The sequence below is a fragment of the Pagrus pagrus genome (assembly GCF_965226575.1).
Source record: "Pagrus pagrus genome assembly, chromosome: 4".
In the NCBI taxonomy this organism is placed as follows: domain Eukaryota; kingdom Metazoa; phylum Chordata; class Actinopteri; order Spariformes; family Sparidae; genus Pagrus; species Pagrus pagrus.
This window is the reverse complement of record NC_140188.1, coordinates 16,592,738-16,605,212: the sequence shown is the minus strand read 5'-3', so window position 1 is coordinate 16,605,212 and position 12,475 is coordinate 16,592,738. Positions and strand designations below refer to the sequence as shown.

General features: G+C 41.4%; 1 protein-coding gene across 1 annotated transcript in view; it reads right to left on the bottom strand.

The window, feature by feature from the left end:
- Positions 1-11,014, bottom strand: part of elna (elastin a) — a 50,687-nt gene extending 39,673 nt beyond the window's left edge. Inside the window, exon 1 of the mRNA XM_084351039.1 lies at positions 10,752-11,014. Within this exon, the coding sequence (XP_084207165.1) occupies positions 10,752-10,827 (76 nt within the window). The 5' untranslated portion in view covers positions 10,828-11,014. The remainder of the gene's footprint in view (positions 1-10,751) is intronic.
- Between the last annotated feature and the right edge of the window lie 1,461 nt (positions 11,015-12,475).

Here is a 12,475-nt window from a genome sequence, read left to right as displayed (position 1 = left end):
CGTGTGACACTAGCTAAAACTGAGGCCAAACAGTTCTCAGCCATCAATGTTTTTTTATTTCTTTTATTACAAAGCCTGTAACAGCATTTCTAAACAATGACCCCATCAGAATAACATTCTCAAACACTTTCATCATCTGTGACCCAGACAGCAAAGCTTTAGTTTGTCCTTGGCATATACATCTGCCGTAGTTCATAGCAGTGATGGGGCGCACGATGAAACGTGAACACGGCAGCTCCAAACACAGCCAGAGTGAAAGCAAAAAAAACTTTAGAGGCTTGATTAGGAGAAAATTTCAATTGTTTTCACTCTGATGAGGTATTGCAGTTGGAGGCCTTCCTTCAGAATGCGGCTGCAGCACTGTGGACAACCTAAACCCCCACCTACATCCCCTAGCCTCGTTTCTCGCCTGATTTCTGGCTGCAGCCCAGAGTAACTCCTGAGATGGTCGTTCTGGCTCCCAGACATGGTGGCCTCATGTGTGCAAGCAACAGCTACAGAAATAAAAGGAAGGGGAGGATGAAAAAATCCTGCAGTTGTTCTGGGACGACTAACAGCTAAATCCAACGGGACCGGTGAGCTCAGGCCAAAATTACAAAGTTATATTTTTTGAGGGGAAAACCTGGTTTATATCACTGAAAACAAAACGCAATGGAGAGAATGGGCCTGCAGAGCCACAATGATTGTGTTTAATGGCTCTTACATGTGTTGGGAGGCCAATTAATTCAAACCACATGTCAAAGGCGTTCATGTGTTTATTAGCGAATACTGTGTGAACACTGTATTTGAGCTCCGTCCACTGTAGCCATTAGGGGAAGAACATTACAAGGTATTACTGTCTGATCCAGTTGAATGAAAATACATAACACATTCCACTGAAAAATGCCAAAAAGGAAATATCTATGCGGTTTATTAAGTATGATTGCAAATTGCTCCATTGCAGTGAAGGTGGCTTTGATCCTTTCACTTACAAGCTGAGACATTTAATTGGTTTTATGCCACAATCAGTTTTCTTTCTATTGTAGTGTTGAGGTTAAGAAATCGAGCAGTCAGCACCAATCTGTAAGAATCAACTGTAGATTGGTTGTGAATATGTTATAGTATATACAGGATATTAAGGATAAAGAAATGTGGAGAGACGAGCGAGAGGGTATGGCTTCATTTTGGGTAGAAAGCTACAAGAATCTGAAACTGCAGTATCTGAAAGTCTTGATATAACTGTGAGTTGTTTATGCTGAAGTGAGCTCGAGCAACGTTGTATTATTTTCTCCAAAACTGCACTTAAAATCTGAAGGGGTAAAAACATTTGTCTGTTTTAGTTTAAGAGGAAAATTCTTGTGCAGAAAGCAGAGTGCCAACAGGGGTTTACAGAGCACGGTCATGTGCAATGTAGGCGCACTTGCCATAACTTTTTAATTTTTTTTTCAGCTGCAGTACTAAACGGGAACAGTTATGGTGACAACTGTGGCTTTGGACGAAAAATGACCTCATTTATGAACAAAGAGAGATGAGAAGAACGTTGCCTTTAAACTCATCCTGACTGGGAAGATTTGGGAGCAGGATGACGGTAGAAATGATCAGATTTCTTGAGGTTTGGCCTTGTAATACTGAGAACTGACTAAAGAAAACACGAAATCCTGCAGGCTCAAATAAATAAATGTCCAGGATTCTGCATTTGATTATCAGACAGCGAAGTCGATGTGAGCAACGTGCGTGTGCATGTGTGTCTGTCAGTTTGCCCGTGCCATTGGCTACATGGCAAAGCTCTCAGGTGCAGGCACCACAAGACGGAGTGCTGTGATTGTTCTCGATTCTGCTCCTTCATTTCACAATCAAAGGGAGGATTTCCTGTCTCGGCACTGCAAGCGAGTCAAGTGGGAGTGTGTGTCTGCTCCAGTTTTCCTTTTGCTTAGAATCCCATCATGCTACTGTACTACTTTTACAGGGTGCATTCGGTTCACTGAGACCGTGCATCCAAATATGGCACACACTGACCTCTGCCAAGTGACCTGAGCTAGCTCAATAAGTTTGAAGATTTCCTCGTGATTGTATAATTATCATCATCATCATACCCGTAGATTCCTTGTGAACTCAGCCAGGTCATGGGAATGTGCTGGAACGTGTGTAAAGGACAAGATTGACTTGTGGAACACAAGGGATTAGACGAGGCAGAATTTATTTTAGAGTTGACTCCGGTCGAGTCTTTGTCCTGAGTGTTTGTGATATGATTCATGCTGGTTTATGAAAAATTCTGGGAAAGATGATTTTAAAAATGTATTACGATGTCATGACTCGGTCTTGCCAAAAATGTCTCATCTATTAAAAGTCAAGAAGGTAAGAATACCGCATTATTTACATTTAAAACATGTTAATCTGGAACAGGAAAGACAGGGTAGCATCAATAAATTACTGCCTGTTACGGGGCTCAGCAAGTAAGTAATAAAAACGTTCGCTGTCAGTTAAATACAATGATGGTTTTGACCCCAACAGCCACTTTTAATGTTGCAGTATGAGCTCAGAGTTGCTCTGAGAGCATTTAGAGGGTGATGATGTACATGCACTCACAGGAATCCTGACAGTGATTTGAATTTATCATCAGTCCTCTTGGGACTTGAATGTGGTCCAACGGCAAGCCTCACAGTTGACAGGGTGTCAGTGAGCGAGGAATGCAGCCAGTCGTCAGTAAAGTGGGAGTTAAGTCAAACTAATATGTACATGATCATGGTGAGTGAGACACTGACACTTAGGACCTATTGTAAAGGTTATTTCTCTGTGTCTGTCAAGTGCGCCATAAAGTGGGACCCATTTGGGCAGCAATCCAATATATCCAATTGATATATTGATATCTGTCTGTTAGCATGTTGGATAAACATGGGTCGCTTGAATAATCGATTCATTTTATTTAGTTTTTTCCAATGCCATCCCAACACACATATCCCAGACAACTGATTGAAGTGCTACTGCAGGGACATGATAATTCAACAGCCTCCCCTGAGCTGCTGTCACTGGGGCCAAAGTAAAGTCAGTAGGAAGATGAACAGACGCAGGATTAAAAAACTGACCTAAAAAGCTCAGCAAACCACAGACCCGTCGAAGGTTGGAATTTGCACCAAACGTGGCATATCACGATCACATTAAATACTTACAACACTCACACCAATCGATATTTTTAAAGACATCTGGGGAAATTTCCAGACGTTTGTGGAGACCAAAATCTGGTATTTTTCAAGAGAAGTCTAACCATCAGTGATCGTGGCAACTGAAATAGGACATTTTAAAGCAAAACATGCTGTTTTTTCTAACCCTAGCCAAGTTGCAACATAAAGAAACGTTCAGTTGTGGTTTTGCAGAAACAAGCAAGGCTATTAGTTTTCCTGGTGATTGGGTTGAAAAAACTAAAAAACAATAGCAGTCAACTTAGCACAAAGGTGAAGAAATAAAAGAAAAATCTACTTTTAATTTTTACTTTTGTCTGATGGTCTAAAGGGTTTTACATACTGTATGTAGGGATGGTGGACAAATGTTATGGTGCCCAGATCTCAGCCCAGAGTGACATGGTTCCTGGGTCAACACACATTTTGGACTGTTTGTTTGCACCTTTGTACCCCATTCAATGAAATCATCCATTACCTCAACAATGTTTGCATGTTAAATGCATTTCAAGATGCTTTTTTTTAGTTTAATTGTTACAATTGCCTTAAAATCGTGCAGTATTATGATGTTGTAGTAATCTTCAAAATTTCCTTCAGCAAACCCCAGAAAACATCTGAACTGCCATTAATCGTGGGGTTTTAGATGGACAGCGACAGTAATAGCCATTGCTTGATACGATTCAAGTCACACAACTTACTCATAATGTATCCTCCCGAATGTAATGCATCAAAGTCTGCGAAGCCGCGTGGAAAATCTAAACATCACAGCACATCATCCGTGGATTAAGGATAAGGAAAGTACTCCACCACAGTACTGAAGCTCTATGCACTACATCAGCAATATGTTTTGTTTTTTTACAACACAGAAGTGTTTTACGGTGAATTTTCTCAAAGCTCAAAGGCTTAAATAAAAATCAATTTCATAAACAACATATGTGCATGCAAGTGTTTTGTTTTCATAAATTCCCTTGTTTTGAATTCTGATCGAGTGACGTCGTCCACCAGACACGAGCTAACAGGTGGAATGAACCGTATCCAGCGCCTTGTATGTTTACTTTTGCATCATGTCATGTTTTGAGTGGCGGCCTGGAAAGTAGGAAGTGATTTGTTTATCGACTGTTAAGCTGGCAAGATCATTTATTTGATATTTTGACTGAACATCAAAACTGGCGATACCGCCTCGAGAAGAAAATCGTTATGATTCATGAATTTATCTCCAAATTACACTGGCTTAAAACACTTTGCTTTATGGGGGATATGGGTTATTGAGCTCACAAATAATGAGCGAATAGAAGTTAGGAAATTGTAAGTCAGACCTTGATTTGTTTAACCAATGACGAATTTTCCATAGTACCTCCCATGTTAATGACACTTTTTACAATTGCCCTTTGTGACTTGAAAGAGTTTAGTTTTACCTCATTTACAACAAGCTGGTGAGTCATGTGACATTGCCACGACCCTGTGCTGCGGTTGTATCATAATTGGCCTTTAACAAACTAATCAAATGCGTAAGAGAAAACAATTTGCATGGTAGTTAGTGTAGGCGTACAATAAACCCATGTGAGTACATACACAGCACTCACACACACAACCTCACTAAAGTTAATCGCCGCATTCCCCGTCCTTTACACAAGACTTACGGGCCCATTACCATTCATGATCACAGTGCTCCACTCCGCATAGTTGGGGAGGACTTAAAGAGACGTGTTTACACCACCTAAACCACCTGACATTTACACAATTCTGCCCCACTATTTCCATCACTTTCGATTAAATAAAAAATAAAAATGCTTTGGCAAACTAACAACTGTTTGCTGTGTTCAGATGTATCCAAAACCACAGTCCCAGTAGAGGAGGTTTGGTTCTCTCTTAATGGAAAGCGCTCATACTGCAGCCCAGAGCAACAGTGCAGTGAAGCAAACACTGTGGTTCCTGGCACCCTGACATCTCCCGTTATCAGACATGTGACAGCTGGCCTACTATCAGTCACCCCTTGCACTCGCTATTTTCCATAGCACGTTGGAGGGTGGAGGAGGAAAGTGTGAGGAGCATCAAAGACAGTAAGAAAATTAATGTTAAAATCCATCAAATTCTTGCGCTCCACATTCATTCCTTCCCCTTTCTTGGCTCAGAGAGCCTTCTCTCAGAGACACTTGAAGCAGAACATTAGTCTGAGGTGGCACAGATGCTAATATTTAATGACTAAGAAGACCCGATTCTAATGTTGTCATTGTTCATATGCTCGCCTCGGGCAAAGCCTTACCACTGGAAGCGGAGAGGAAATCATTACAAGATCAGGAAAGACATGCCTTTGAAACTAAAAAAGGGTTTGCGGCAGCTGTGAACTCTCCTGTAAAGGTTTTTCAGAGCCTACTATGACGAAAGAATAATCCATGGTTGAAGATAACCATCAGCAAGTGGAACAACAGTTCACATCATGACTTCATTCCAGAAAATGATTTATGTGCTTGTACCATAAAGTAGAAGCGACACAGTTATGGGTGCAATGTCAGAAGGACAATAAAGAGCTACATTCAGCCTGTATTGATTATTTATTTTCCACAATTTGATTCGCCATGTGTTTCTCGTACCTTTGTACGAATGATAAATGTCAGCAGAGGTGGCAAAAGTACACATATTCTTTACTCAGGTAGAAGTACAGAATACCTGTGTTAAAAAAAAAAGCTCTAGAAATACTGATTCAATTTCATTACTCAAGGAAAAGTAAGAAAGTACAGGATCTGAAAGTGTCCCTCTGAAGGACGTTTCTACTGGACATTTATGTGCAAAGCTAACTGAACCTCAAGTCACTAGTAGGAATCAGTAGGATTTGTCCGAGCTGTCCATAAATGCACCAGAAGGATAGTTGATTGCTGATTCTTACTCCCGGGATGTCAAATACCGACATTTTGGATTGTCAAAGTTTCATGGACACAGCAAAAAACTGAGGAAATAAGAAAATCCAGACAGAGGGCTGCAAAATCTCTGCAGATATGAAACACTAACGCATCTTTTCTCCCCAGTCGAGTCTTCCTCTCTGTGTCTCTTTCCATCTTGTTACATCTTTTACGTAAAAAAGGATCGATAATTCCCCTAAATTGCTTTAAAACTAAATTAATAAGCCTATTTTGAAAATGTAGGGAGTAGAAAGTACAGATACCTGAACATCTACCTCTGAATATCAGACCATATAAAATGTGCAATCTCTTTCTTTCTCCATATTTTACTATGACAAGTATTACTACACTATAGTACTAATACTAAGTTTAGGACATGAAGCAAGACTTTATGTTTTAAAACAGAAATTGTGCTTCAGAATGAACTCCCTGAAATACTCTAGGTCAACATCTGACTTGTGTGAAAGCACATGATTGAGAGCGGAACAATCAATCACATTTATGGACGAGATATTGACATTTGCTACTTTCCAAAGTTGAAAGCATGAAAGCATAAAACATATGATTTATGTGAAAGAGAACAAAATTTTAATGATCAGTCCGGTCCAGTATGCAGACATTTTATAGAGTGTATGTGGGAATTGGACATGTTCTCCAGTAGTCATGTTGTGAAAACGCTCACAGAAACGCTGTTTTGTCGGGTTTAGACCAACTTAATGATGCCAAAGACCAAAAGGTGCCGTGTGTATCTCCCGAGCAAAGTGCACTGAAAGTAATACGACACAGCACACAACAGAGGATTTCGATTACACTGACGTAAGTGTTTAATCTGATTTTCATTTTATTGCCATCTTTTTTTCATATGTTCATTATCAGTTATTGATTTTTTTATTAAAACAATATTTTTATACAGATGTCGTGCTCCTGTTGTCATGTTGTTTGTAAAGCTAGAGGAGTTTGGACATCGGTAGGCAGTGGTGGGTCGGGGTCAGGATGAAAACATTCCTGACAGGAGCCATTTCAGATTGCTGGCCCAGTGAGACTGCTCCCAGCAACTAACAGCCTGGTGAGGTCTGCTTTCAGAGTGGCTGGAATGAATCATCTGAGTTAATGTGCTTCTTTGTTGAAGACTTGGCAGAGGTTGAATGCAGACCAAACAGGGAGATTCTGGGGCTGACAGTTATCCACAGCCACAGAGAAAGAGCTAAATAAATTATTTACATTTATGTTTTTATAGCAATCACGAGGACTTGCTTACATGCTGTATTTACATATGCAAGAGTGATGCCTTTGTGAGAAACAGGCATGTTGGATCACAAATCAGTGAGTCATCCTCTTATGAAGGAACTGGACTGCATGAACAGTCCGTCAGGTTTACAAAGGTAAGACTACTGATAGTAAAAATATGCGCATGGTGCTAAGGAGTCGTACCCGAAACATTTGAATTATGTGTCTATTAAAATAACCAATCCATCCCAAACCTCTGGTCTGAACCCCGAATCACTCTCAACAGAAGTTACAGTGAAAACGGTGATAAGAAAACCTATTGGCCAAAATGTGATCACCTCTGGCAGGGAGCTGTAATGCAGAGAGTGACTTCCCAGCCAGGCAACATGCTTTGATGTAAAACTGCAATCCACTGTCGTCCAGTCTCTTCACACTTTCCCAGGACTGGTGCCAGAGTGAGACACAAGTACATGAATAACAGTTCTTTCACAATAGCAGACTGTGGTCGGTCAGTGCTTGTAACCAAAAGGCTCTTTCTCAAATGAGTACTGAATGAGGTCACCTCACTGTGAATTACAACAAACTCCTCAACATCAACAAATTGAAATGCCTTTGTGGGTCCCCGCATTAAAGAAGCTGAAAACACTGAACAAAAATGTCTCTGAAGAAAAGCCTGTGTATCTCGCTCAGACGGCACTTAAGATGGTCTATTTCTCTGATTGCAGTGTGGAGTTGTTAAGCACTGGGAAGCCTTTGTGTCACATTAATCCAGTATGGTGTGGTTGGCACTAAACCTTGCCAGAAGAGGGATTAGAGCCAGAGAGGTGTCCTCAACACACGCTCCCAATAAAGCTTGAAGCGCCACTTGTTTGGGGAGTTGAGGCAATCAGTTTGGTTATCTACCAGCAGCACTGCGATAATGCTGCAATTCATCACTGGTGCTTTGTGACAGCCAGGGCATGGCATCCAATCTGCACTGATTTCATTTAACTTCACCCAAAGCCAGGCGAGTGTCACTGATTAATGCATTAGGTTCCTCTGAAGCCTTACGGCTGAACCCGGTCAATGCCAAATGAGGCACACTGACTTCCAGCAGTGTTAAAGAAAACATCACACAACCTCTTTAATTCTGAGGAGATTGTGAAAGAGCAGAGCAGCTATTGTTCCCTCTTCATCTCCCACTGGCCTCTGCTCGAAAGAATCGTGCTATAAACTGTGTCCTTCATAAAAGCCAAGCTGATGACTTTGGCAAAAGTCCACCAGAGAGGTTGTCTGGAAGAATACAATAAGAGAAACAGAGATATGGGACACTTGATACACGGTGTAAAAGTTAATAATAAAAAACAAATTGGCACGATATGAGCTCTCCTTTTTACTAGGAAAGAGAAGAATAATCTTGATAAAATTCCTAAGTTGAGGAATCTGTTCAAAGAATTTAATCATCCGTCTCGGCCTGGGTTTGATTCAGTTATCAAACGTAGCAGCGAAAAACTGAGGCCACTGAGACCGAGCGGCGCGAGCGCAAATTTATTGTTGATAAGAATAACATCCAACTCACTGTATCCATGTGACAGATGTTGTTTGTTTGTCAAATGTAAAGTAAGTCTGCCTCTTCCATCATACAAGGGAGAACCAACAAATACATTATAGTACCTGCACAAGGTCACAGGATAACAGGACAGGGGGCATATTTATTAACAAACTCCTTCCCAGATGTTTCCTCCAGGACCATAACTCATTTACACTTGTCGATGGAAAACGTTCAGGCAGGCCTTGCGCTCCATCATGATTCAAGGGCTGAATTTTCGCAAGGATAGGAGGTATTTGCTGTGCAGAGGCGTTCGATGAGTGGTGTTAATGAGGTTCACGTTACTCACAGATAATCGACCTTTGGACCGTGCCGAGAGTGTTTTGTCTCGATGAAAATGCACACAGATGGAACTAGTTTGAGCGGCACAGAAAAGTTTGATATAGATGGATTCAACACTCGCTTGAGATCAAAGTTGCGCCGCGAAGCCAATGTGGATATTTGTTGGCTGCTTTACCTGTAATATATTTCGTCTGCATGACCCTCAAAATCTCAGCTGAAATGTGGCTGGCACAAAGAAAAAGTTATGAGACGGACAGGGGGAGGGCAGATACAGTTTTTGGATGATACAATCTATGAACTGACAGAAACAGACTAGACTTTGTCAACATGGTCGAATTGACGGAGGCAAACAAAAGATGAAGCTAGGACTTTATATGGACAAAATATTTCTTTCAGGAATCTAACAATCTGAACATAAGGCTTTTAAAGGGACACTTGGATGCTGGAAGATAAGGAACATAAACAGCCGTGACTTTTAAGCAAATAAATGCAACATAAAATTGACTGGACTCCAGCATACCCAGCCCCAGATGTTAAACATGTTTTGCAGTTGGGGACTGAATAACTCAGAGAATCTCAGCCAAAACACAGACCAAGATCCAAATCAAAGCAACGCAGAAACGGGAGAAAAAGCAACCCCACAGGTTGAATGAGAGTGGGAGGAAAGGTATGCTCAAAACTTCCCTCTCTGTCTCTCTCTGCCTGAATCAAATAAGCTGCAACTGCAAACTACAACTGAAGATTACCCTTCAAATCTGCTTGTTGCTCGGTCGTGGATTCTGGGCAGACCGGTCCTCTAACTTCAAGAGAAGACCCGGTCAAAGCTTTCAAGGTGACACTCACATATTGTACACTGTCCACCTGGGAGTCCGGCAGGGATGAATTCAAACTATGTGCTTTTGCTAAGAGGAAAGAGGGACCAGCTGGATCCTTCTCTTCCTGACATGTTAGGATAGAGTCTGCAGCCATGTAAACATCACTATGTATGCATGGATGTGTGTGTAGGATGCAATTTAACTGTGTGAAATACATTAAAAATACATATTCATGACTTGGTGATATACTGAGGCAGCATTATTATAAAGTAAAGATGAATCGGGTCGAGCACTGGACGGTACTGAGCCTCACTTCTAACTTCAATCGACATGTAATTATGAGACAACTTCCTTTCGATCTTTCCAGCAGTAGTGTGATGGGACTCAGCAAGCAGAGCCAGAATAAACTATCTTTAATTTTCATCCTATGTTATGGGGGGTTTATATTATCAATCGTATTAATTCGCCTAACCTGAAAAACACAGCAACGCAACTGCAGAGCTGGTTTGGGATTAAGCCAAAAGAAACAATCAAAGTTAGCACTGTTATTGCATGTTAATTTACAACGCAACAGATAAATAACACATGGTTTACATGATATATTATATGGAAGGATGCAATTAAAATAAGTGATAGTACTCCTTGACATTTTATAGCAGATAAGCATCAGTAGAAACATTTTAATACTAGATGTGAAATGCTGATGCATAGAGAAAAAAATGCACCTGTTCTTAGTCTGTGATTGATGCAGCAAAGATCATGGCTAAGCTCACCTGCAGCACACACTTACCTCCTTGAAGAGAGGGCTGAATCAGTGCTAAGAGGAAGAGTCCACAGAAGAGCAACAGAGTGTTTCTGTTAGCCATCTCGCTCCAAAATGCACCACCCCTCTCCCGATCAGATGGTTTTATTCTCTTCTAACTAATTACCACAAGCCAGAAGTCTATGGGAGTAGAGAAAAGGGTGAAAAAAGATATGAGACTCAAAGTCATTAAGAGAGGGCAAAGACTTCAAGTTCAATGGATCACTTTGCTTTTTTACTCCTCTGTCTGGTGTTGCTGTTTTTATTCTGGTCACTCCTGCCAACAGTACAGACGCTGCTGCCAGCGAGGAAAGAGAGAGAGAGGGAAAGAGACACACAGAGAGAAGAGAGAGAGAGAGGGGGGGAGAGAAAGAGAGAGAGAGAGAGACAACCCCCCCTCCTCCCCTCATCCAGAAGGAATTGAACTGTCTGCCAAGCATTTGCATGGACACTGAGCGTACTTATCTATAAGAGTCGAGAGAGAGAGACTGAGGAAGAGCAAACCACATACCCTGATAATTACCTGTTAGCTGTGGCTCGAATTTTCAGCTGGTTGGTTTTCAATAAAGGCAGTAACATTAGTTTTGCTGCTTCTCTTAAGGAAGTGAAACAGAAAACTTGAAAGCGAGGAGGGAAAAGAATGCAGCAACTATCAGCGTGTGTCCGCAAAATATCAGCACGTATTACAAAGTCAATGCCTGCCTGCATGAATAAGCTGGAAATAGCAGTGAACTGTGTGTGGAAGCCAGTCAAAGAGGTTCCAGCAAAGAAATGAGAAGACTGTCGGCGTCGCGCAGAGACGACAGAGCAAAGAGCAGAGAGCTTGAGAAACATCAGCCGACTAGTCTGTGCAGTCTCTCGGCCAATTCATCAGGATAATTGTCACTGTCAGTCTCGTAACAGGGATCAGAAGTCGAGTGGGGACCAACCTCGGTGCATTCTCAACTTAAGAGGGCTTTAATGACTGCTACAACTGTTACGTTTGCGAACAGGAGCAGATAGACTCGACCCCTGTCTACACAGTTTCTTCACAACCAGTCCAACCTACTGTATGTGCTTTTAACAGCAACTTCAAAGCAGAGATCATCAAATCCTGCATATGGCTTCAATATTTCTTGGTAAAGTTAGAGCTCAGCATTGTGGCGGGGGATCCTGCTCTTTCCTGAAATCACTTTGTACAGAAGCGGTCACCTACTGGATATCATCGGACCAACACAGTTGTTACACCTTTATTTCATTATGGCATATGCCTTTTAATGTACCAGTGGAAATAAAACAACTGCGAGAAAAAGCCTCACTGCAAACTTCTCATGTAGATCTGAAGACTCATCTTTATTCACCAAATATAATATCAACAAATCACTATGTTAATGCCTGATTCACTTTTTCGTATATCGTGTCGATGGGAGATTTTCCTATCGCTAACAGGACACATCCTCTCTAGACACCTGTGTCCAGATTAACCTTGGCTTAACACGTCAAGCCATTACTTAGGAGACACCTCATCGCTGACAACACTGTCACTGTCCATCTTTTCGTTCAGTACTGGGACACATTTTTGGGATTTCGAGTAGAAGAGACTGAGCAGAGGTACTTTTTACTGGCAAGTGCTGCAGCCAAAGTCATTACTCTCTCAGACACAAACCTGACAGACTGGGCTGTTGCACGCATGCTAATGGGTTCTGCTCTCCAAGAAACACAGTATCCTTCAT